The sequence below is a fragment of the Pituophis catenifer genome, unplaced genomic scaffold (genome assembly GCF_029215685.1).
Source record: "Pituophis catenifer annectens isolate HBS135680 unplaced genomic scaffold, rPitCat1.0.hap2 SCAF_7, whole genome shotgun sequence".
In the NCBI taxonomy this organism is placed as follows: Eukaryota; Metazoa; Chordata; class Lepidosauria; order Squamata; family Colubridae; genus Pituophis; species Pituophis catenifer.
Window position 1 is genome coordinate 84,107,629 of NW_027256887.1, and position 24,004 is coordinate 84,131,632.

Sequence of the window (24,004 nt, forward strand, 5' to 3'; positions counted from 1 at the left end):
ATCACCAGATCAATCAATCAATCAATCAATCAATCAATCAATCAGAATAGAGCTGGAAGAGACCTTTGTGCTCTTCTAGCCTAACCCCTTTCTCGAGCAGGAGACCCTGTACCATTTCAGACAAGTGACTGCCCAGTGTCTTCTTAAAAACCTCCAATGATGAAGCACCCACAACATCTGAAGGCAATGGTGAAGTTTAAGCTCTGCCTTAGGCGTGAGAGCCAGGTATGGGTGGCTTTGGGCCAGTCACTCTCAGCCCAATTCACCTCACAGGGTTATTGTGGAGAAAATAGAAGAAAGAAGGATTCGAGGATTTTTTATTATTATTATTGTTTCTTCCGATGGTGTATTGGTCGACTTCCACATCTGCCCTAGAGTAATTCTGGCCGCCGTTAGAATATACAATATAATATAATAGAGACTTTTTTCCATTTTTCTATCAGTCATTCCTAGGAGGCACATCTCCGGTTTAAAATCTATCTTTTGGAATGTAATCTCTTCCAACCACCCTTTAATTTTATACCAAAATTTCCTCACCTTAGGGCACATCCACCACATGTGGAAATGGGCAAATTAACGATAGAGATCAAAGAAAGAGAAGACTCGGATTATTACAAAGTGTGGAATAGGTTTTATACATGGTTAGAAAACAGAAATCAAATTAAGAAATAAGACTATAAAGTGAAATAAGAATATAAAGTGAAATTTGATATTATCATACTGGATATAAATGTAAATAATGATCCTGCTAACAAAATAGTTAATTATGAATATTTAAAAATAAAGAGAAGGAGCAGAAGGATAAAAGCTAAGAGTAAAGACAAAAGTCGATGCAGAAAGTTGTTAAATTGTATATATCTCTTGTTAGTATTGTATTTTAATGTTTGATGTAAGTATATGTGTTTTTGTTTTTGGTTTGTCTCTTGACTTCTTTTGCTATTGTGTGTTTGGTTTTAAAATGTAAAATACTCAATAAAAATTATTTTTAAAAAAGAAGAAGAAGAGGAAAGAAGGAATATTAGGAAAGTTTGGTGCCTTGAGTTACTTATCAAATAATGAAGACGGAATAAAAATTAAGTAAATAAACAAAAAAGAATAAAGCAGACTTCCATTGATCTTGGTAATGTCTCTTTCCTGACTTGCCTACCTCAAACCATGAAAAACCAAATAACACCTTTTTTTAAAAAAACTGCAGCATCGAGTCCATACTATCCTGACCGCAGACGTGGTCATTGTGATGAAACGAGGGGTCATTTTGGAAAATGACACACCTGAGAATCTGCTGGCCCAAGAAGACAGCATCTTCGCCTCTTTTGTTCGGGCTGATAACTGAAAAAGCCACATTATTGGCTTTTTTTCCAATGTTGATTTTTAAAAAAAAAAATCAGAGAGAGAGAGAGAGAAGGGACTCGCGCCTCCCTCTCCCCTTTATATATAATGTATTATCAGTGTATCTGTAATTTTTGTAAAACTCCAATGCATGATGTAAGTCTCAAAGCAATAAATTCTTCACCAAAGACAGGAACCCTTTTGTACGTTTCTTGAACAGATCTCATTAGGAACATGCTGAGTATTTCAAATCTCAAGAAAAGACTCCTTAAAAAGGGTCTCCAAAGTGGCAAACCAAAGAACTTATCAGTAACAGAATTCCTAGACAAAGGAGAAAAATGTCTGAATACTTCTTTTTTTTCCTGGAAGAGAAAAAAAAATAAAGGAATTGAGTCCATCCAGGAAAACCTGATTGTTGGTCATTCTAACTGGGAATGGTGACATGGGTGTAGTTCAGAAGGTTCTGACAGGTTCTGGAGAACCGGTAGTGGAAATTTTGAGTAGTTTGGAGAACCGGCAAATACCTCCTCTGGCTGGCCCCAGGATTGGGGAGGGAATGGAGATTTTGCAGTATCCTTCCCTCTGGAATGGGGAGGGAATGGGGATTTTACAGTATCCTTCCCCTGCCATGCCCACCAAGCCACGCCCACCAAGCCACACCCACAGAACCGGTACCCGCTTTCCTCCAAAATAAGAAATCCCCTGATAATAAGCCCAATCGGGCTTTTGAGCACATGGCAATAAGGCCAAGTGCTTATTTCAGGGTTCAAAAAAATGTAAGACAGGGTTTTATTTTCGGGGAAACATGGTAGTACAAAAATTTGAATTCCACCACTGGTGTAGTTAGAGACTTCCCTATGCTGAAGTCCTGGGACTTTAATGAGTAAAGGTGATAAGACTGCAGCTTTATTCAAAATTAATAGATCCCCATTTTCGTGGCACGGGGTAAACTATTTTTTGGCTGAATTACACTTTTGCTGAGTTACCCAAGATAACTAGGTAGAGTGGTCTAAGAGATAGCAGTAGGCAACTGGACTTAAAATCACAGGCCTGAAAGGGACCTTGGAGATCTTCTAGTCCAACTCCCTTTCCAAGACAGGAGACTTGATTGCATCCCGGACAGAGGGTTGTCTAATCTCTTCTTGAAGACCTGCAATGATGGAGCATCCCACAACTTTCAGAAGCAAGTTGTACCACTGATTAATTGTTCTCACGGTCAGGAAATTTCTCCTTAGTTCTAGGTTGATCTCTCTTTGATAAGCTGCCACCTGTTACCTCTTGTCCTGCCCTCAGGACAAGAATAAGTCAACCCCTTTGGAGAATAAGTCAATCCCCTTCTCCCTATGACTGCTTCTTAAGTACCAGAAGACATCTAGTATGTTTCTATCAATCCTTCTCCTTTGTTGGAAGAAAAAACCAGTTTCCAAGTCCAAGCTGGGAGAGAAAGGCACTGGAGACAAAATGGAGGCTGGAGGCTGATTGGAAAGAGGGTCCATTTAATAATGAAGCAGAACCACATGGGTTCTGGGCAGCTGACCACATGGAGTTGAGAGTTAGGGGTTTTTAATACCTTCTTTAAGCTTTGCATTTGAGCTTCCTGTTCCTGTGCAAGAACATGTATTCTGTTGGCTGTTGTCAGACTCCTGTGGGGCCATGTAGGGGTCATGTTTGTCTGAGCTAGGTTTGGTTGAAGTTTGGACTGCTAGTGCAATGAAGGGGCATTGGGCAATTCCTATTGTGGCTGAGGGCTAATCCTACCTTTGTTCAGACCTAGCTGCAGGGAATTTTTGCCTATGAATAGAGCTATCTATCTCTTAAGTGCTGACATCTGCTGAGGGCTATTAAGGAAGATGGGGACTGCTTTCTGTCTTCAAGAGCATATTTCTTCCTTGAGGGAAATATAATATTCTGCCTTTTTAATATTTCCTAAAATATTTCATTCTTCTAGGAGAGGGATGGGTGACAACTTTCTACACCATATTAAACTAGACCTGTGATGGCTAACCTTTTCTAGACTGAGTGCCCAAATGCGAATGCACATGCGAGTGCATGTGCCCGAACCCCTAAAATGCAATGCGTGTTTGGCCCCCGTGCATGCACCTTGCCCCTGCGCATGCGCCTTGCCCCTGTGCAGGCACACCAGGGGTGAGTTCTACTTACCTTTACTACCAGTTTGCAGTGGGGCCATGCGCACGAGCGCACTCGCTTCATTCGTGCATGTGCTCACTCTTCTGCGCAAGTGCAGAAGTGTTTTGATGACATTGGGACGGTGGGCGAAGCATCCCACCGGTTTTACTACCGTTTCTATAGAACCGGTATGAACCGGGGGCAACCCACCACAGATGCACACGTGGCCCACCACACACGCTTCATGCACGCACGGCTCCCCACACTTGCCCCACCCCCTGCGTATGCACAGCAGACCAGCTGACCGGCGGGAGGCATGCGCGCATGCAACAGCTGAGCTGAACTTGGGCGACGGCTCACGTGCCATCAGAGAGGGTGCTGTGTGCCACCTCTGGCACGCGTGCCATAAGTTCGCCATCACGGAACTAGTCCTATCTAGTTCCCTTAAGTGTTCATTGTACAGCTTAGCCTCCAGATCTCTTATCATCTTTATTGCTCTTTCCTGCACATTTTCCAAGGTCTCAGCATCCTTTTTGTATGGTGTGGCAACCACAACCGACTTCAACAACGTCTGGAGAACCTTAGACACACAGTCCTTTAGTTCACTGCCCACTTGTAGCCTTCTACAATAGAGTACCTTCATTCCAAGCCCTATGCTGTTCTGTCCCCGTCCCACACGCACACACACCAACAGACGTTCAGGAGTTAAAGACCAAACCAGCCGGCAATATCCTTTTCCTTATGATAACGGAACTTGGCAACAACCTAGTCACCTAGTGGCTGCCTGCCAAGAGTTTATTATTTACGAAGAGGAGAGATAACTTCTCCCCACTTCTGATACATCAAAGGAAAGCAGCTCAATAATTACGGAATTAAATCAAGTCCAGAGATACTCCAGCAAAGTCTTAAAGCAAAAGTCCGGAAATGCAGAATGGCGTGGAAGTTTTCAGCTTTGTTCGTCACAAGGTTTGACTGGCCACCATGCTCCCTTTTATATCTTGTGGGGTGTGGTCCAGTGACTCAGCCTAATCTCGGGCATGCCCTTTCTTCTGTTGTGCATGCTTATCTCTGCGATGCTGGCGTAGGTCCAGCCAAGACTCATTACCCTCATCACTGTCCATCTGTGGCTGTGTGGACGTGCTTGGCCCTGGCCCTATCTCTTGCCCTTCGGCGGACACCGAAGGCATTGCCAGAGAGGAGGGTCCTGGAGAGGGAGGCCTTGCCAACTCTTCCCCTTCACTCTCGGAGTCCTCTCCTGACGATGACACAGGCTCCGGTAACGGAGCCACAACATATGCCAGATAAGGCATCTGAAAAGCAGGTTGGAAAAGGTGGGAGTTTGCTTCTAAGTCCCAGACCCCTGCTAGATTCACTTGAAGAGGCAGTGGGGCAAAGAACAGGGGTGAAATCCAGCAGGTTCTGACAGGTTCTGGCGAACCGGTAGCGGAAATTTTGAGTAGTTCGGAGAACCGGCAAATGCCACCTCTGGCTGGCCCCAGAGTGGGGAGGGAATGGGGATTTTGCAGTATCCTTCCCCTGTCACGCCAAGCCACACCCACCAAGCCACACCATGCCCACCAAGCCACGCCCACAGAACCGGTAGTAAAAAAAAATTGAATTTCCCCACTGGCAAAGAACCGTCCCGCTTTGTGGTTTCCAAAAGGCTGTGATATAATCTCAAAACCGCAACTGGAAAGTCAACATTTTATATGTTTAAAAAAAAAAAAAAAAGCTGCTCCTTTGGGATGAAGCGAAAGCAGCAACATTTTTTTTGCAGTTCCTTTGGGGAAACACCCGCTTCCCATCTTAAGTTGAAAACAGGGCTTGAGCTCCAAGCTGAACCAATCCGGCTTGCCCAGCTCATCCCTAAAGCCCACAACAGTGAATTCCGACAAACTTTTTCCAACCGGCTGGAGGAGTTCGTCTGCTTAAAATGTAGTGCTTTTTTTTTTCCACCCTGGTTCTCTTCCGCGCAATCCATTCAACTTAGCGCTGGTTGTGGCAGGAAAGGAGGCCTTCGCTCTGACAAACGGTAAACGTCAACAGAGCTTAATCTGAGCTCAAGGTAGATCAAAGGAGCAATGTTTCAAAGCAAATTCTTGGCTGCTCTAACCAGGGTACATGTTTATCTTTCCAACTATAGCTGGTAAGCACAGCCTGGGCCAAGCGAGGCTTGGTTGAGATCCAAAGGGGAAAGACAGCTCTCCTTCTCACTCCCTCTCCACCCCCTAAGCACTGGGGGATGGGGAGGAAATCAAAATTAGATCTTATGCAACTGGCAAGACAGAAGGCTTGGTTGGTACTGTAGAACGTTAGCATTCCTCTCCTAGAAGAATGAAATATTTTTAAGGTAAAGGTTCCCCTCGCATCATGCGTGCTAGTCGTTCCCGACTCTAGGGGGCGGTGCTCATCTCTGTTTCAAAGCAGAAGAGCCAGTGCTATCCGACATCTCCGTGGTCATGTGGCCGGCATGACTAAATGCCAAAGGCGCACGGAACGCTGTTATCTTCCCATCAAAGACGGTCCCTATTTTTCTACTTGCGTTTTTTTTAAATGTGCTTTCGAACAGCTAGGTTGGCAGAAGCTGAGACAAGTAACGGAAGCTCACCCCATGACGTGGCACTAGGGATTCGAACTGCTGAACTGCCGACCTTTCGATCGACAAGCTCAGCGTCTTAGCCACTTTAGGAAAATATTTAAAAAGGCAGAAGATGCTCTTGGTGGGAGAAAGCAGCCCCCACCTTTTCTTAATAGCCCACAGCACTTAAGAGATAAAGAGATAGATAGCTCTATTCATAGGCAAAGCAAATACTGCAGGCGGAAACCCATTCAAGACAGGATATTTTGAAATTCCCTGCAGCAAAGTCTGAACAAAGGCAGAGGGATAGGATTAGCCCTCAAGAGCCAACACAGGGAAAAGCCATTAAGCCACAATAGGAATTACCCAACAGCCTTTCAGAAAACAAACCTCTTCATTGCATCACTTTCAAAAACTTCAACCAAACCTAGGAGCCCAGACAAACACCTAGGATTTATACTTTGCCTATAGAGCCAGCTATGACCCCTACATAACCCCGACATGGCCCCATGGGAGTCTGACAACAGCCAGTGGTGGGATTCAAATAATTTAACAACCAGTTCTCTGCCCTAATGACCAGCTGGGTAGGCGTGGCTCAGTGGTTATGTGACCGTGTGGGCGTGGCTAACTCAATGTCACTCACGTCGATGGGTGCTTCGCCTTAGCTGTTACAATGTAATAAGGGTTAACCAGAGGCAGTTTCTGTAAGCAGGACAATAAAGATTAGGCTAGAAACACCACCAGAATATTTCTTTCCTGCCTTCCTTACAGGATTAGCCCTGTAAAGTGGAAAAAACAAAAGGAGATTTCTTTGAAACAACCGATTCTCCGAACTGCTTAGAAAATTAACAACCGGTCCTCCCGAATAGGTGCAAACTGGCTGAATCCCACCACTGACAACAGCCAATAGAATACATGTTCTTCAGGGGTGGGATCCTACCGGTTCACTGAGTGTGTGCTTCACATAAAAAATGCAAGTAAAAAAATAGGGACCCGCCTTTGATGGGAAGGTAAGAGCATTCGTGCCCCTTTGGCATTGAGTCATGCTGGCCACATGACCACAGAGACGTCTTCGGATAGCGCTGGCTCTTCGGCTTTGAAATGGAGAGGAGCACTGCCCCCTAGAGTCGGGAACGACTAGCACGCATGTGCGAGGGGAACCTTTCCCTTTAATGAGTGCAGACAATTGCTAAACACCATTTTCCCAGAAGGAGGGCAAATGATGTGGCTCTTTTTAGCACTGTACTTCACGTCAACGAGTTGCTCTTCTGCTTCACTGGAAACAGGAGATGCCCTCTGAAACACCACACTGGAGTGTAGCATTTGTCATCTTTATTTTCTAAGGACACTAATGGGACCTTTGGGACGATCAAGAAGACTTATTGGAAGTGATGAGCAAAACTTGCATTTTTTTGGCTTTGTGGCAGGCCACCTTCCCCGTTTAAATAAAAGAGTCTTGGGAAGCTTTAATTTTTAATTAGGTTTTAATCATACTAAAAGCAACTGTGTTCTCTTTGCTGATGATGTTTATTTTATTTATTTTTATTAGTCATATTTCTATGCCGCCCACTCTCCGAGGACTCTGGGCGGCTTACACCAAAGACAGTATACTAAATAGCATATTGCCCCCTAACAATCTGGGTCCTCATTGTACCCACCTCGGAAGGATGGAAGGCTGAGTCAACCTTGAGCCGGTGAGATTTGATCCGCTGATCTGCTGAACTAGCAGTCAGCTGAAGTAGCTGCAGTACTGCACTCTAACCACTGCGCCACCTCAGCTCTTATAAACTATTCAACACCACCAACAATGCAACTACACTTCAAAAAGACCTTGACTGTGTCAGATTGGTCTAACAAGTGGCAACTTCAAATATCAGCCAACAAATGCTCTGTCTTGCACATTGGCAAAAAAAATCAAAATATAAAATACAAATTAGATGGACATGACCTTGTAGATGACCTCACTCTGTCAAGGACCTTGGAGTACTCATTTCTAAAGATCTAAGTGCCTGAGCCCTCTGTAACAACATTGCCAAAAAGGCTTTAAGAGTTGTTAACCTAATCTTGCGTAGCTTCTTCTTTGGTAATGTTGTACTACTAACTAGAGCATACAAAATATTTGCTAGACCAATTCTTGAGTACAGCTCATCTGTCTGGAACCCGCACTGCATATTGAATCGAGAGAGTCCAGAGATATTTTACGAGAAGAGTCCTCCATTCCTCTAACCGCAATAAAATACCTTATGCCACCAGACTTCAAATTTTGGCCTTAGACAACTTAGAACTACGCCAACTTCAGTCTGACCTAAGCATAGCACATAAAATTATCTGCCACAATGTCCTTCCTGTCAATGACTACTTCAGCTTCAACCACAACAATACATGAGCACACAATAGATACAAACTCAAGGTAAACCGTTCCAAGTCGTTAAGAGGGGACAGAAGCATGAGAGGTGTTTGACAAGGACAGAGACTGAAGCTGAAGCTCCAATACTTTGGCTACCTAATGAGAAGAGAGGACTCACTGGAAAAGACCCTGGTGTTGGGAAAGATGGAAGGCAAAAGGAGAAGGAGGACAGCAGAGAACGAGATGGTAAGATAGTGTCATCGATGCAATGAATGTGAATTTGGGCAAATTCCGGGAGACAGTGGAGGACGGGATGGCCTGGTGTGCTGTGGTCCATGGAGTCACGAAGAGTCAGACATGACTTAGCCACTGAACAATAAATAATAATCTAGATTTTATTTAAACGTAAGGGAAAAAAATCCGGACAGTAAGACCTATATAACAGTGGTGTAGTTTACTTATGGAGGCTGGGAGTTTTCCATCTCTGGAAAGTTTTAAGAAAAGGCTGGACCACTATTTCTCATGGATGCCTTAACTGGTTTTCTTGAACACTTCAGAGAACTGGATTAGATGATCCTTGAGATTCCTTCCAATTCCATAATTCTATGATTTTACTCTGACCACTGGCCAGACTGATGACTGCTTGGCAGATTTCTTCACAAGTGTTGGGTCAATGCAAATATTCTATCTAGATTCCTTCTGTCTCCCTCTCTCATCTATCTATCTATCTATTTTCTATCATCTATCTATAGCTATCATTCTATCTTTGTATCATCTATCTATCTATATCATTTCCCTCTCCCTCATCTATCTATATACATCTGTCTCTCATATCTATCTTTCTATCTATCTTTCTATCTATCTATCTATCTATCTATCATCTATCTATCTATCTTTCTTTTCTTTTTTTTTAGAAAACTTTATTGAGTTTAAAAAGACATAAATATATTGACATTTCCATTAATATCAGATGTGCAGTGATTTTAACTATATACAAAATATATTTCCGGTGACATTTTAAATTACTTTTTACTTTTATTTAACACATCTTTTTTCTTTTCCTTTCATTTTATCATTCATCCATTCATACCACCTTCCCCACACAGTATAGTATTCTGAATTCTCATCATCATTTATTTCATGAGTTAGTTTAGTCATCTCTGCGCACTCCAGTATTTTCCTAATTGTAAGTTCTTCTGGTGGCTGGGTTTTCTCTTTCCAATATTGTGCATAAGCCAATCTGGCGGCTGTAATTATGTGTATCATTAAATGAATCCTTTCCTTTCCATATGGCTTGTTTACTATTCCCAGGAGAAATATTTCCGGTGTTAATTCAATATCTTCCCCAATTATTTCTTGTAACCATCTCCTGATCTTACTCCAATATCCTTTCGCTTCCGGGCACATCTATCTATCTTTCTATCATCTATCTATATCTATCATTCTATCTTTGTATCATCTATCTATATCATTTCCCTCTCTCTCTCTCTCTCTCGTATCTATCTATATCTATCTTTCTATCATCTATCTGTATCATTTATCTCTATCTCTATCTAGCTAGCTATCATCTAGCTATCTATCCATTTATCATCATCTATCCCTCTGCCCCATCCCCAAAACTATTAGAATGTCTACCAGGAAGAGTAAACATTGGAATTTAAAATAAAACACATAAGATTTTATTTTGCATATGATAGATAGATAGATAGATAGATAATAGATAGATAAACAGACAGACAGACAGATAGACAGATGATAGATAGATAGATAGATAGATAGATAGATAGATAGATAGATAGATAGATAGCATGAGGAATAGAGGAATTAGATTTGCAGGGATGTAAATTTCCATTAAACAGAAGATGCAGGATGCCAGAATTAAAACTCTTCATCCATTCCAGGCAGTGGGAAAATATCAAACTTTCGCTAAGTACTGATTAGCTTTGTTTTATTTTCCAGTGATGTCTGGCACGTATACTTCTCCTGTCTCTGACGCATCTTTTTCAGGATGTGTTCAGCAGAAAGAAAGGGAGCACAAAAAAAACTTTAGATCAAGGGTACACAAAAATATTTTGCTAACTTTCCAACTATAATAAGTTGAAAGTGATTCATATTGTTGCTTGATTTGTCACGTGAGTTACTTTGAGTAAGTCAGGCACTTCTGGAAGTTAGAGAGGGCTTCTGTTACAGATTTCAACCCTTTGAGGGGTTGAGGGATTTCATCTGCTTTGAGGGTTGGTAATGTAAGTTAAAGTTGGCTTAAAACTCAACCTTAAGAAAACTAAGTTCATGGCATCTTTCCCTCTCAATTCCTGGCAAATAGATGGGGAAGAAATGGAGGTAGTGACAGATTTTATTTTCCTGGGCTCCAAGATCACCACAGATGGGGACTGCAGCCAAGAAATTAAAAGACGCTTGCTCCTGGGGAGGAAAGCTATGGCAAAGTTAGACAGTATATTAAAAAGCAGAGACATCACCCTGCCAACAAAAGTGCGTATAGTCAAAGCTATGGTTTTCCCAGTTGCAATGTATGGCTGTGAAAGTTGGACCATAAGGAAGGCTGAGCGCCAAAGAATTGAGGTGTTTGAACTCTGGTGCTGGAGAAGACTCCTGCGAGTCCCTTGGACTGCAAGGGGATCAAACCGGTCAATCCTAGAGGAGATCAACCCTGACTGCTCTTTAGAAGGTCAGATCCTGAAGATGAACCTCAAATACTTTGGCCACCTAATGAGAAGGAAGGACTCACTGGAGAAGAGCCTAATGCTGGGAAAGATTGAGGGCAAAAGAAAAGAGGACGACAGAGAACGAGGTGGCTGGATGGAGTCACTGAAGCAGTAGACATGACCTTAAATGGACTCCAGAGGATGGTAGAGGACAGGAAGGCCTGGAGGAACGTTGTCCATGGGGTAGCGATGGGTCGGACATGACTTCGCAACTAACAACAACAAATGTAAGTTAACTCAATCATAGTCGGTTCAGTAAACCCAATTCCACTCCAGACACTAAAGTATAAGGTAACCATGTTGGCTACCATAACACTAGGGGAAAAAATGGACTGCAATTCACACAATACCCTGAAGTTGTTTGGCAGTTTTTTCAGTTTCAGAAAATAAAGTGAACTATAAACCAAAATTTTAAACCTAATGTTCCTTTTTTTAAAAAAAATTAAAAAGTAATTGAACAAGCTGGGTTTCCGATAACGCTAAAGATCTCTATTCCATCCCTGCACTCTAAAATCAGATAATTTTTTTTTCCAAAAAGTTTTTTATTTTTCAAAATATAAACATTTCATTTTTCCTTAAATAGTGTGTTGTCTAGGTTCTCTGTGCAACAACCTTCAATTTTTACATCATTCACATTAATATTACTTCTCTAATCTTAAAATTATAGTATATTAAACAGTTAAACATTATAAGCCTATTCATTTTTCCTCTTAAGATGTCTTCTAATAAAAATACAGTAATCATATTACGCATAATTATCCACATCATCATCATACTAGCAATTTTCCTCTTATTTATGCCTCTATCTTAACATATTTTCTTTTCTTCTTTAACCTTCTCCTTTTATTTCCAGTTTCCCTTTACTCTCTAACCATTGATAGACTACTTCCCATATCATATAATATTCAGTTTGCTCTTTCTCCTTAATTGCTAGTGTTAATCTATTCATTTCTGCACATTCTAATATTTTCCTGATCACCTTCTCATCCCTAAGGAATCTCTTCACTTTTCCAATGTTGTGCAAAATACAATTCTAGCTGCCCTTAGAACATGGATCATCAAAGAAGTATTCTCTTTATTGTAACTTTCGGGTAAAATCCCCAGCAAAAATCTTTCCGGTTTTAGCTTAAAATAATTTGAAAGCTTCAACCTTCGGACCCAGCTAAGGTCACCAAGATAAACCCAGCACCCCCTGTGGAGAACACAGCTGGATTAACCGCTGCTTTGGGCAAAACTTGAGCTGGGAAAGGCCCTCCCCAAACATTTTGGCTGTTCATCGCCCTGAGCCCGAAAGGAGTCAGTCCGAAAGGAGAAGGTCAGTATAGAAGTTTGAATAATAAAAAAGAAAGAAAGAAAGAAAGAAAGAAAGAAAGAAAGAAAGAAAGAAAGAAAGAAAGAAAGAAACCCCACCCCAAACTATTCAGAACCACCTTCTCCATTTCTTAGAGGGACCAGCCACTAATTCTACCAACTGGCTTTTTTTAAAGCCCAAGAGCCAATTCTTCCCTGGAGTTTCCTAGGGATGAACTCTCCTCCACTGCTTTCTGGATCTCTTTCTCCTTCTGGAGCTCACCCCCCTCCCCAATTCCTCGCCTTTTCGTTGCGTCAGTTGAATGTTGGACCCCAGCCAGTCTCCCTCCGCCTTCTCCCCCCTTCCTCTCCTCCGTCCCATCCCCAATCTCAGAAAATGCAGAAGAAAAGTTCCCTTCGCAAGAGGAGGCGCGATCTCGCTCGGCCAAAGCAGCAACCCTAGGACTCGTTCTGCGCCCAGCCAGGGGTCTCAAAGCGGGACAGGAGCCTCTTGGGTCCCTTGCGCGTCTTCTCCATCCTTCTGGACAAAGGACCAGTCTTCCCTCTCTCGGAAATAACCAGTCCGGTTGGGAGCCAGGAGATCGTCTCCAGCCACTTGTCTCCTTCTTCCTCGCCTTGCAATCCTGCCTCGCACACCTTGCGCATCTGAGGATCTCCCTGCGCCCATGGCAGCGCGCAAGAGTTGGCCCAGCTGACTGCAGGCTTTGCAAGCGTCTCTTGGTAAGAGTCCCGTTTCCCTTCTTTGGCTTGAGTGCAGCAAAGAGCACTCAAGAGCAAACTAAGAAGAGGAAGAAACAGCTTCTCTGGCAGTTTAATTTTAATTCGAATTTAAAGGGGGTATTTTAATTATTGGGATTAAAATGTTTCATAGGTTTTTAAATTGCTCTTAAATTTTTGTATTCTGTGTTTTTTACCTTTGGATGTTCACCTCCCTGAGTTCTTCGGGAGAAGGGCGGTATATAAATTTAAATAGAAAGAAAGAAAGAAAGAAAGAGAGAGAGAGAGAGAGAGAGAGAAGAAAGAAAGAAAGAAAGAAAGAAAGAAAGAAAGAAAGAAAGGAAAGAAAGAAAGAAAAGAAGGAAGGAAGGAAGGAAGGAAGGAAGGAAGGAAGGAAGGAAGGAAGGAAGGAAGGAAGGAAGGAAGGAGCCTGGTGGCTCAGCAGACTAAAAGCAATGTGATTAACACCATCTGCAATTACTGCAAGTTCAAATCTCACCAGGCTCAAGGTTGACTCAGCCTTCCATCCTTTCTAAGGTAGGTAAAATGAGGACCCAGTTTGTGGGGGCAATAAACTGACTTTGTATAAATATACAAAAGTATGAAGGCTATTGCTTAACACATTGTAAGCCATCCTGAATCTTCAGAGAAGGGCGGCATATAAATCAAATTTTAAAAAAAAGAAAGAAAGAAAGAAAGAAAGAAAGAAAGAAAGAAAGAAAGAAAGAAAGAAAGAAAGAAGAGGGTAAAAGATCTGGAGGCAAAGCTGTAAGATGACCGGTTTGTGAGAACTTGGTATGTCTACCTCTAAGGAAGAGAAGGATTACAGAGGACAGGATGGCAGGCGCCCAATATTTGAGAGGGGCTGTTACTGAGAAGGAGTGGGAGGTCAACTTATTTTCCCAAAGCACCTGAAGGCAGGACAAGAAGCAAACGGATGGAAACTAATCAAGGAGAGAAGCAACCTAGAACTAAGGAGAAACTTCCTGACCGATACAATTCATCAGTGGGATGACTTGTCTTCAGAAGTTGTGGTTTGTCTGAACTGGTATAGGGTTTCCTGTCTGAGCAGGCGCTGGATTAGAAGACCTCCTGATGCTGTTGTTCTCAAAAGGTGCTTCTTCAAGACGCAACTGGACTGACTAGGTGGCTCGGTGGCTAAGACACTGAGCTGGTCGGCAGTTTTAGCGGTTCAAATCCCTACTACAGGTCTCCTGCGAGAGCAGGGGGTTGGGCTAGATGAATCCCTCCAAAGTCCCTTCCAACTCTGTTACTGTTACTTTCTGGGTTTTTGTTTTTTTTCTTCAGCTCAGAGCTGAAGAAGCTTCTTAGATGAGAAGCGAAACGCCTTCGAAGAAAAAAACCAATTATTTTGCTGTTATTTTGTTAAGAGAAAAACAAAACGGGAAAGGAGCCCTTTCGGCCCCAGCTTCAGCAAGTTAATAGAGCTTTTGCACGCCATAGTTGCTCTTCCAGAGAGTTCTTCCCTTCAGCAGAGGGGTTGGGCTAGAAGACCTCAAAGGTCCCTTCCAAAGCTATGTTTCCCTCCCTCACCACACTCAATGCCATGTTTTTGCAAGCCTTGTCAAGTTGCTACAGCGGGGCTCAAAATTCTTTTTGCTCTCCTCGCTCTCGCTCTCTCCCTCTCTCCCTCCTCTCTCTCTTCCTCCTCTCTCTCTCCCTCCCCTCTCTCTCTCCCTCTCTCTCCCTCCCTCCCTCTCTCTCCCTCCCTCTCTCTTTCTCTCTCTCCCTCCTTCTCTCTCTCTCCCTCCCTCTCTCTTTCTCTCTCCTCCCTCCTTCTCTCTCTCTCCCTCCCTCCCTCTCTCTCTCCCCCTCTCTCTCCCTCTCTCTCCCTCCCTCCCTCTCTCTACCTCTCTCTCTCTCCCTCTCTCTCCCTCCCTCCCTCTCCCTCTCTCTCTCTCTCCCTCCCTCTCTCTTTCTTTCTCTCTCTCCCTCCTTCTCTCTCTCTCTCCCTCCCTCCCTCTCTCTCCCCCTCTCTCTCTCCCTCCCTCTCTCATTTCCTCTCTCCCTCTCTCTATTTCCCTCCCTCCCTCCCTCCCTCCCTCCCTTCCTCTCTCTCTCTCTCTCTCTGTCCTAGAAGGATCTCTCCTTAATCTCAGATCTGGGTTTGAGCTGCTGTAATAAATTAAGGAATTAAAGCAAAGCACTTGGGACGTGCTGGGAAAAAGCACTTTTGCTGTTTCAAGACGATCCCTGAAGCAAACTTTCCCTCACCCTTTCCAGGTTCTAAGGCTAAACCCCAGCTCCAATTAAATCCTGTTTAATTGCTAACAAGCGTTTGTAATATTGCCAATGTGGAGGGATTTCTTTTTTTAAAAAAAAAGTTCCTTAGTGCAACAGACATCAAATGTTTTATTAATACTTGCATTTATTTCAAGTGTCAATGGTTGGGACATGGATGTTTTGTGTGTGTGTGTGTGTGTATATATATATAATGCTGTATATTACCCACTTGGTGTGAGACATCAGCAGTGGAGGAAGTGTTTTTATTTGGAAAGAATGCCTTTCAAAGGTTGCAAGCAAGCTTTCAGGTGAAGCAGGACTTCTTGTCTTTCATAGGCTTGTTTCCAAATGATCTTGGAATAGAGTAGAGTAGAGTAGAGTAGGGTAGGGTAGGATAGGATAGGGTAGAGTAGAGTAGAGTACAGTATAGAAAATAGAATAGGATAGAAAAGAATGGGATGGGATGGGATGGGATGGGATGGGATGGGATGGGATGGGATGGGATGGGATGGAATAGAATAGAATAGAATAGAATAGAATAGAATAGAATAGAATAGAATAGAATAGAATAGAATAGAATAGAATAGAATAGAAAATGATGGGATGGGATGGGATGGGATGGGATGGGATGGGATGGGATGGGATGGGATGGGATGGGATGGGATGGGATGGGATGGGATGGAATGGAGAAGAGAAGAGAAGAGAAGAGAAGAGAAGAGAAGAGAAGAGAAGAGAAGAGAAGAGAAGAGAAGAGAAGAGAAAATATGGAATGGAATATTGAATACCATCTGCATTGACATATTTACCATCAGTCAATTGCAACAGGCAGCTTTACTGGAACAGCTTACATCCTGTGACGATACCTTTAATATTATTAAACAACAACATCTATCTATCCCAAGTCCTTGGGAAGGACTTGATAGGTGGACAAAAATGCCAAAACCACTCTGAACACCTTGCGATGTGATCACCTACCATAATGAAAATGATATCATTATTATATGATCCTGCGACAATACCTCTAACACCATCCAACATCAGCATCTGCCTACCTTAGGTCCTTGGGAAGGACTGATAGGTGGACAAGCTGCCAAATCCAGCCTGAGCATCTGGATGACTGTGTGATGAACCATATAATATCATATAATAATAATAGTAATGAGACAAGGAGGAAGATTTATTCCTAATTCATTTTGCTTTATTCAGAATACCTTCAGGCCACATCCATCTTGAACTCCAAACTCTTATCTTCCAGGGATGCCTGTAGGGTAAAGTCAAAAAAGTCAAGATGGCAGCCAAAACAATACATTGTCCCAAAGATGTTTTTTTCAAAAGGCAGCTGGACTTTGTTTTTCCCTGAAGATGTTTCACTTCTCACCTAAGAAGCTTCTTCAGTTCTGACAGTTCTTCAGTCAAGGTTGCTAAGTGAATCTGGTTTCCCCGTTGATTTTGCTTGTCAAAAGGTCGCAAAAGGGGATCTCATGATCCCAAGGCACTGCAACCATCATAAATAAGAACCAGTTGCCAAGCAACCGAACCATGGAGGTGCTGCGATGGTCATAAGTGTGTTGTGGCCCGTCAGCGGCCTGTGGGGATTGTAGCTGATTCCAACAGCGAGGAGGCTGGTGTGGTGCTGTGTCAGCAGCCTGTGCAGCTGGTGCTTGAGTCGGACAGTGAGGAGGCTGGAGAAGATGTGGTGCCAGAGGCGGGGATTTAGCCAGGGCCTTCAGAACCTCCAGAAGCTTCCTTAAGTGAAGAGGACAAAGAGGAGGAGACTCTTCTCGATGCACAGGCGCGCAGAGCTGCCAAAAGGCTGGAGTGGCTCCTCAGGAGGAAGACTCCTCCAGAGTAAGGCTTGGGGCTAATTGGCCATTCCCTTAGCCTATTTAAGGAGGAACACCGATTGCAGCAAGCTGTAGGGAACAACTTTAGTTCACTCTCTTTCATGTCTGCAAAATTGCTTCTGGGCTTTCTGCCAACTCTAGTAAGACTGTGATTACCTTATCTTAGAATTCTGGTAGGCTGTTAAGACAGTTCATTAACAGCCTTTGAATGATAAAGACTAAGTTATTTGAGTAAAATAAGCTTTGTATAGAGTTTGTGTGTGTTGTGGGATCTGTAGCTGGGGCAGACCAAAGTGTGAAGAACGGTCACAAGTCTCTTTTTCCAGTGCGGTTGTAACTTTGAATGGTCACTAAGTGAACTGTTGTAAGTTGGAGACTAACTGTTCCTGAAAAGTTCTTAAAAATTCAGGGGGACATTCAGAGATGTACCCGTCATAAAAATAGCCCCTGTGGAACTATAAAGCAGGGGTCTCCAACCTTGGCAACTTTAAGACTTGTGGACTTGCTGGCTGAGGAATTCTGGGAGTTGAAGTCCACAAGTCTTAAAGTTGCCAAGGTTGGAGACCCTTCCTATAAAGCACAGTCAAACATCAGCTCAGGAAATGCTTTACGACAATTTGTATTAGGTCCTAAAGTGTTTTATGATCATACAAAAGACAGAATAACAGATTAACAGAATAACAATCAATTGGTTTTTTGGGGCATAGTTAAGGTCTTTTCAATGGGTGAAACAAAATTGATATTGTATATGGTGACAGCAGCTAGGTTACTGATTGGTCAATATTGGAAAAGGGATGTTATGCCTACTATTGAAGAATGGACTTTGAAGGTGGCCAGTTTTGCAGAAATGGCGAAGATATCCGCATACTTAAAAGACAGGACTCAAGAGACTTATGCATGGGAGTGGAAGAAATGGATAGATTATGTGCAGAATAAATACCAAACTAGGAAGTATCAGATAGCTTTTAGTTGAATGTTGTGTAGAAATGTATAGTATACAGGGGGTAGAATAGTTCAATGTCATGTAGAAATGTATAGTACACAGGGGGTAGAATAGATGTGCGGTAAAGTATGATGATACAATATGATTTGGATTTGGATTTCACCTTGGGGAAGTCATGGGAGGAGGGGAGGGCTAGGGAGGGTTAGGGAGGGAAAGGGAGGGGGGAAATGGGAAAATTTGTACTTGAAAAACTTTTTCAATAAAAAAAAAAGAAGACAGAATAACAGAGTTGGAAGGGATCTTGTAAATCATCTAGTCCAACCTCCTGCTTAAGCAGGAGACCCTATACCGGAGGTGAAATCCAGCCGGTTCTGACAAGTTGTGGAGATCTGGTAGCAGAAATTTTGAGTAGTTTGGAGAACCGGCAAATGCCACCTCTGGCTGGCTCCAGAGTGGGGAGGGAATGGGGATTTTACAAGAACCAGTAGTAAAAAAAAATTTGAATTCCACCACTGCCCTACACCATTTCTGACAACTGGCTGTCCAGTCTCTTCTTGAAAGCCTCCAGTGATGAAGCTCCCACAACTTCCGAAGGCAACTTCTGTTCCATTGGTTAATTGTTCTCACTGTCAGAAAATTTCTCCTTATTTCTAGGTTGAATCCCTCCTTGATCAGTTTCAATCCATTGTTCCTTGCCTGACCTTCAAGTTTTAGGTTTTAGATTGTCCCTCTCCTCTCTGTGGCAGCCCGTCAAATATTGGAACACTGCTATTATGTCACCCCTGGTCCTTCTCTTCACTAGACTAGCCATGCCCAGTTCCTGCAACCGTTCATCGTATATTTTAGCCTCCAGTCCCCTAATCATCTTTGTTGCTCTTCTCTGCACTCTTTCTAGAGTCTCAACATCTTTTTTACATCGTGGCGACCAAAACTGGATGCAGTATTCTAGGTGTGGTCTTACTAAGGCTTTATAAAATAGTATTAGTACCTCACATGATCTTGAGTCAATCTCTCTGTTAATGCAATTTAGGATTGCATTCGCTTTTTTGGCTGCTGCTGCACACTGCTGCCTCATATTAAATATCATGTTTATGTCATAAACTGTTTTGTAACATTTGCCAAATTTCAATCCCACATGAGTCATGAATTGAAATTTGGATGCATTCTAATAAGTTAGCTTATTTGAGTTATCTTGGTTCAAAAATTTTGACTTTCTAATGTACCTTTTCACCCAGTTAAAGGTTTCAAGAACAAGAGTTTTAGTAGTATATCTATTTTATGATGTTGTTAAAATCCATTTTAAACGATAACACTCCCATGAATGAAATTTACAGCACAGAATAAAAACGCCTGCGAAGAAAGATGAGTCCATTAAAAACGAAGGGAAGTCCTCTATATTTAAGAAAATAGTACAGTAAAATAACAGGCCAGAACTGGAAATATATGTACAGATCAGTGTTTCTCGACCTTGGGAACTTTAAGTTGTTTGGACTTCAATTTCCAGAATTCCCCAGCCAGCATAGCCTAGCTGGCTAGGGAATTCTAGGAGTTGAAGTCCACACATTTTAAAGTTGCCAAGATGGAGAAGTACTGGCATAGAGGTTATAATTGGATGGGCTGCTACGGGTTCGGGAGAACCTCTAGCTAAAATTCTGTGCAGTTTGGAGAACCCCCAAATCCCACTCCTGGCTGGCCCCGACCACTCTGCCCCTCCCCTCCCAGGAGTCCCCACACGGCCTGTTTTGGATGCAGATAAGTGCAGGGCATGTGCGGAGGCTCAGGGAGGGCAAAAAAATGGGCTTACCAGAAGTTTGGGAAGGGCGGAAACGGCCCCACTTTCAGCCTCCAGTGCCTGGGGAGGCCGTTTTCACCGTTCCGGAGGCTGGAGGAAAGCCTCCAGAGCCTGGGGAGGGCAAAAACACCCCCCTGCCATGGTGCAGGAGGCCAAGTAGGCCATACCCACCATGGCGACACCCACCCAGCAACCGGGCAGAGAACCCCTTGCTAAAATTTTTGAAGCCCACCCCTGGTTATAATTATTATCAAACAGGAATTAACTATGATTTCTTTGGAATCTACTTCTTAGCTTTGTAATCTTGGTTTGCAGCAGAAAAAGGGAAGAAAAAGATGAAGATGTATTTTTTTTCCTCGTTGCAGGATTTGAGAAAAGGAGGAGTCTTTTGTGTGCCAGTTGTTGGGCAATGGTGGCAGGAAGATGTTGGCCAGGAAAAGCATTATCCCAGAAGAATATGTTCTTGCCCGCATTGCGGCTGAGAATTTGGGCAAGCCCCGCATTCGAGACCGCCAGCGCAAAGCCCGTTTCATTGCCAAAAACGGCGCTTGCAACCTGGCCCACAAGAACATCCGTGAGCAAGGACGCTTCCTGCAAGACATCTTCACCACCTTGGTGGACCTGAAATGGCGCCACACTCTGGTGATCTTCACCATGTCCTTCCTCTGCAGCTGGTTGTTCTTCGCCATGATGTGGTGGCTGGTGGCTTTCGCCCACGGAGACATGGACAAGCCTTGCAGCACTGAAGACTTAGACAAATGGAGACCATGCATCACCTGCGTCAGGTAAGGAGTCACGTCTTGAAGACGAGACGTTGGATGCCATGGCTGCAGACTGTCAGCTCTGAAGCGAACCTGGCAGAAGCCATCTTGGGCCGCCTCATAGTTGCCATGAACCCTGAGAGGGGGAAGGGAGGGGGGGAAGTAGATAGACTGGCTAACAGTCAAAACAAAAAGTTTTTCTTGTGGGAACCAAGGTTATCTCAACAAGTGCCAGTTTGAAGGAGGAGACCTAGGAGTAACCTAGCAACTGGCCAGCTACTTTCATTGGACAATGTGACTGGTGACACCTGGAAGAGGGGGAAATTTGCTTTTTTAATTACGGGAAAACGCGGGAATTTTTAGAGTTGGTTTTCACCAGCTGTGCCAATATGATGTATCCAATAAACATGTTCTTTGGGGAACCTACCTGCCTCAGAGTTCTGTTTTTGGTAGACGCATTACTTGGAACACTGGCATAGACATGCAAACAAATCCAGGGCTTCATAAATACAAGTAGTCCTCGATGTACGACCACAGTTGAGGCCAACATTTCTGTTCCTAAGCAAGACAGTTCCTAAGTGAACTTTTGCCCTATTTTACGACTTTTCTTTCCACAGTTGTTAAGAAGATGTTAAGTTAGGAACATGGTTGTTAAGTGAATGTGGCCTACTCTGTTGACTTTGCTTGTCAGGAGGTCGCCAAAAGGGATCACACGATCCTGGAACACTGCAACTGTCATAAATATGAAGCCAAGCATCCAAATTTTGATTATGTGACCATGGAGATGCTGCATTGGTCATAAGTGTGAAAAACAGTCATAAATCACTTTTTTCTGTAACTTCAAACTAATGGTTGGAGGTCAAGGACTACCTGTAGTTTATTTGCATAATATGTTAAGGCTAAATTACTAGCCCAATCTTGGTTTGATCTGATGTGTTGTGTGAACCCATATATACGGCGCAGGATAAGTGTTTTCACTTGATTTGACCAATCTTATAGGCATGCTTTCAAAGTGGAAAATAACTGATTTATTAAGTTTATGACTGTATTCTACTTTTTTCCGCCTTTCTTACAGGTCCTTCATCTCTGCTTTCCTCTTCTCTATTGAGGTCCAGGTGACCATTGGTTTCGGTGGAAGGATGATGACCGAGGAATGTCCCATCGCCATCAGTGTTTTGATCCTCCAAAACATTGTGGGCTTGATCATCAATGCAGTCATGTTGGGTTGCATCTTCATGAAAACCGCCCAGGCCCACCGGAGAGCAGAAACTTTGATCTTCAGCCGGAACGCGGTCATCGCTGTCCGTAATGGCCACCTGTGTTTCATGTTCCGCGTAGGGGACCTGAGGAAAAGCATGATCATTAGTGCCTCGGTACGAATCCAGGTTGTCAGGAAGACCACCACTCCAGAAGGAGAAGTCATCCCAATCCACCAGCTCGATGTTCCAGTAGACAATCCTCTTGAAAACAACAATATTTTCCTGGTGGCTCCATTGATCATTTGTCATGTCATTGATAAGCGGAGTCCTCTTTATGACATCTCCGCCAATGACTTGGCCAACCAAGACCTAGAAATCATTGTCATACTTGAAGGTGTGGTGGAAACCACTGGAATCACCACCCAAGCCAGAACATCCTACATATCAGAAGAGATCCTCTGGGGTCATCGCTTTGTGCCCATCGTCACGGAAGAAGAAGGGACTTACGCTGTCGACTATTCCAAATTTGGCAACACCAGCAAAGTCGCGGCACCCCGCTGCAGTGCCAAGGAGTTGGATGAGAAGCCCTCCATTCTCATCCAGACTCTCCAGAAAAGTGAGCTGTCCCACCAAAACTCTTTGAGGAAACGTAACTCCATGCGGAGGAATAACTCCATTCGGAGGAATAATTCAATCAGGAGGAATAACTCTTCCTTCATTGTGCCTAAAGTCCAATTCATCACACCTGAAGGCAATCAGAACACCATGGAAACATGACAGAGCCAAGGAGTCATATTTCATTTCATTTTTTCATTTTATTAAATTTGTATACTGCCCTACTCCCGAAGGACTCAGGGCGGTGAACAGCCATAAGATAAAACATGTAGATACAAAATTTAAAATAGAGATAAAACTTATTAAATAAATTTGGCTGAGACATTTTAAAACCCCAATAAATTAAAACCAAATTTAAAATTCCATTTAAAAGAGGAAAAGTTTAGGTCAGGCCAGCTTGATGGAATAAAAACGTCTTATGCAGCAGTCCTGCAAAAACAGGGGTTTACCTTTGTTATAATATTAGTATTAATTTGATATAAACATTTAATAGATATTAAGGGTTATTTATTATATTCAGACACCAGATCAAACCAGAGATAGGTTGTCATTGAGTCCATTATCAATGCGTGGTCCAATGTTTGCATATTTGAGGTTGAGATGCTACAGCTAGTCCTCAACTTACAACCACAACTGAGGCCAAACTTTCTGTTTTTAAGCAAGAACATTATTAAATATTGCCCCATTTTATGAATTTTCTTGCCACAGCTGGTAAGTGAATCACTGTAGTTGTTAAGTGAATTATGCTGTCATTAAGCGAATCTGGTTTTCCCCATTGACTTTGCTTGTCGGATGCCAACTAGGAACGTTAGACATGGTGACCCCGGGACAGTGCAACTATCAGAAATACATCTCAGTTGCCAAGCATCTGAATTTTGATCATGTGATTGTGGGGATGCTGTGATGGTCATAAGTCACTTTTTTTCAGTGCCATTGTAACTTTGAACGGTCACTGAATGAATGTGTCAAGCTCGAAGTGCGCTTTTGCTGTTACAACCATTATCACTTCTCAACTTGCCAAAGGACTAGAGGGGAGGGACGGGTGAGATGGAATACAGGTTCCAGACTTCAAGAAAGAGAGCTGTTGGAGCCAAGGACACATCTGCAGGTGTTAGCTAAGACCGGAGACTCTTTCTCATAACAAAACAATGACACTCAATTGGATAACGTGACCTACACTAATAGGAGGAAGGGAGAATTCTATATAGTAACTATGTGGGTTTGTGTGGGAATTAGGTAGAGCTGGTTTTGCCTTCAATAGTACCAAAATGATGCACTCAATAAAGTTTTGCATTAAGAAATCGGCAGATCTCGCGTGTGCTTGCTTTAGTTGGGTTCTTCAGTCGGGACGTTGACAGAATGCTTGTAAGTTGAGGACTATCTGTAATTTGTTGGCTACCCATACTTTTGGAAAAACTATAGAAAATTACCTCTTGTTTACATGAAGGTTGGGCCAATTGTCATTTGAATCTAT

The 24,004-nt window shown here is 43.0% G+C and overlaps 2 protein-coding genes across 6 annotated transcripts in view; both read left to right on the forward strand.

Moving 5' to 3' along the window:
• ABCC9 (ATP binding cassette subfamily C member 9) overlaps positions 1–1,503 on the forward strand; it is a 117,816-nt gene extending 116,313 nt beyond the window's left edge. For 4 of the 5 annotated variants that reach the window (XM_070946592.1, XM_070946594.1, XM_070946593.1 and 1 more), the window contains one exon: positions 1,196–1,284. Coding sequence is in view for 1 of the 5 variants with exons in the window: in XM_070946596.1 (XP_070802697.1) it covers positions 1,196–1,333 (138 nt within the window). In the remaining 4 variants the exon portion in view is untranslated. Of the gene's footprint in view, positions 1–1,195 lie in introns of all 5 variants that reach the window. The other variant, XM_070946596.1, reaches the window with a different exon arrangement.
• Positions 1,504–12,981: 11,478 nt separating this feature from the next.
• Positions 12,982–23,068, forward strand: KCNJ8 (potassium inwardly rectifying channel subfamily J member 8). The gene is made up of 3 exons (XM_070946735.1): positions 12,982–13,135; positions 20,321–20,740; positions 21,792–23,068. The coding sequence occupies exons 2-3, from the start codon at positions 20,379–20,381 to the stop codon at positions 22,690–22,692; spliced, it is 1,263 nt and encodes a 420-aa protein (XP_070802836.1). The 5' UTR covers positions 12,982–13,135; positions 20,321–20,378; the 3' UTR covers positions 22,693–23,068.
• The last annotated feature ends 936 nt before the right edge of the window (positions 23,069–24,004 follow it).

What these genes read in the sequence shown, in the direction of transcription:
- KCNJ8 (XM_070946735.1), top strand. Translation starts at nt 20,379, where the DNA reads ATGTTGGCCAGGAAAAGCATTATCCCAGAAGAATATGTTCTTGCCCGC. An exon ending in CCATGCATCACCTGCGTCAG is followed by an intron (nt 20,741 to 21,791) that starts GTAAGGAGTCAC and finishes CCTTTCTTACAG; the next exon opens with GTCCTTCATCTCTGCTTTCC.